Source organism: Helianthus annuus, chromosome 17 (genome assembly GCF_002127325.2).
Source record: "Helianthus annuus cultivar XRQ/B chromosome 17, HanXRQr2.0-SUNRISE, whole genome shotgun sequence".
Classification (NCBI taxonomy): domain Eukaryota; kingdom Viridiplantae; phylum Streptophyta; class Magnoliopsida; order Asterales; family Asteraceae; genus Helianthus; species Helianthus annuus.
Window position 1 is genome coordinate 31,601,810 of NC_035449.2, and position 1,454 is coordinate 31,603,263.

The 1,454-nt window shown below is 44.4% G+C and overlaps 1 protein-coding gene across 1 annotated transcript; it reads left to right on the plus strand.

Moving 5' to 3' along the window:
• The first annotated feature begins 316 nt into the window (after positions 1-316).
• LOC110876072 (glutathione S-transferase T3-like) lies at positions 317-1,180 on the plus strand. The gene is made up of 2 exons (XM_022124252.1): positions 317-581; positions 735-1,180. The coding sequence occupies exons 1-2, from the start codon at positions 317-319 to the stop codon at positions 1,178-1,180; spliced, it is 711 nt and encodes a 236-aa protein (XP_021979944.1).
• The last annotated feature ends 274 nt before the right edge of the window (positions 1,181-1,454 follow it).

Here is a 1,454-nt window from a genome sequence, read left to right on the forward strand (position 1 = left end):
ATTAAAAAAAAAATCACTTTCCACTTTAAATATATATCATTTTACTTCCATTTTTTATGCAACTTTCATCCATTTCTTCCATTATTCTCTCATTCTCTCATCCATTTTTTTAAAAAACACTCTCATTTTTTATACAATCATGAATTCCTTCAACCCGAACAACCCCAACCCGAACAATGCCAATCCGAACAATCCCAACGCAAACAATCCTAACTTTTTTTCGAGTCCCGCTTACACTCCGACTATGGATCCTTCGTAGGGGTCTCCACCATTTACGTTTTCGGGTTACCAACAATCACCTAACGCCTTCAATCAAATGTCCCAACTTCAACAATTGCAACAATTCCAAGCACTTCAACAATTCATGCAACGCAACTCGGTTCAACTTGATCAATTCCAATCGCAACCGCCAACTTCGCAACCGCAACCCTCGATTCAACTTGACGATGATGATGATGAAGTCGTCCCCGAATCGCCACCTAAAGAACTCAACCGAAAAAAAAACAGGGGGAAGGGGAAGGCCGTTGAAACCCAATCCGACACCGCAAAAAAAAAAGCGGTTCGAGAGCAAAGGCGAGAACGTGGACAAAAGTAGAGTAGGAGGCGCTAGCAATAGCGTATGTTAAGGCCTCAACTTGCCCGATTGTCGGTATGAACGAAAGTTAAATTTTTTTTAATTTAAATTTAAAAAGAATTATTTTTAGTTTTACTAATGCAATTTTTTTTAATTATAGGGAACAATCAAACGGGTTCTGGTTTTTGGTCGGCATGTACGGATAGATTTAATAACCTTATGGGGGAAGGCCCCTACCGTGATCTCGAATCCGTATCGGGCAAGTGGCGGAAAATGAACAAGTGCGTGAATGATTTTATCGGGATTTATAACCCACTTTACATCAATCGTCCTAGTGGGAGTAGCGACGAGGACGTTCTTAACCTTACGATGGCTAGATGGGAAACAAAAAATCCGTCTTTCCCGCACCTCCGAGCATGGAACATTTTAAAGAAAGAACCTAAATGGGCGCCGATTCCAAATGAGGTCGCAACCGCCAAACGGACTAAAACTTCCGAGTCCGGAAGTTATAGTGCGGGAGGCTCCACTGCTCGTTGTCAAATCGACATAAACGACGAACCGGAATATGAGGAGGAGCCCGTTCACGGGATCGAATGTCCCGGATGAAGGGACAAAGCAAAAAAAAGAGGCGGCCGGAAAGCGCAAAGGGGCCGGCTCGAGTGGAGGGGGCGGCTCGGGTGGAGGTGGCGGATCGAAGGCGTCTTCGAAAATGGACGAGTTAATTTCCGAATTCCGTTCGTTTAAAGACTTTGTGGCCGAAAATATAGTCACAAGAAAAACGTGTCGGCCGACTATGCTCGAGCGGAGGATTTTAGGATAATGAGGTTGGATCTCGACTCCGTTCCGGAGGATGAACGAGAGGTGTATCGGAGGATGAAGG

Excerpts from the sequence above, each read along its gene's own strand:
- LOC110876072 (XM_022124252.1), top strand. The coding sequence starts at position 317 with ATGTCCCAACTTCAACAATTGCAACAATTCCAAGCACTTCAACAATTC. Across the intron at positions 582-734 it reads TCGAGAGCAAAGGCGAGAAC|GGAACAATCAAACGGGTTCT; the intron begins GTGGACAAAAGT and ends TTTTAATTATAG.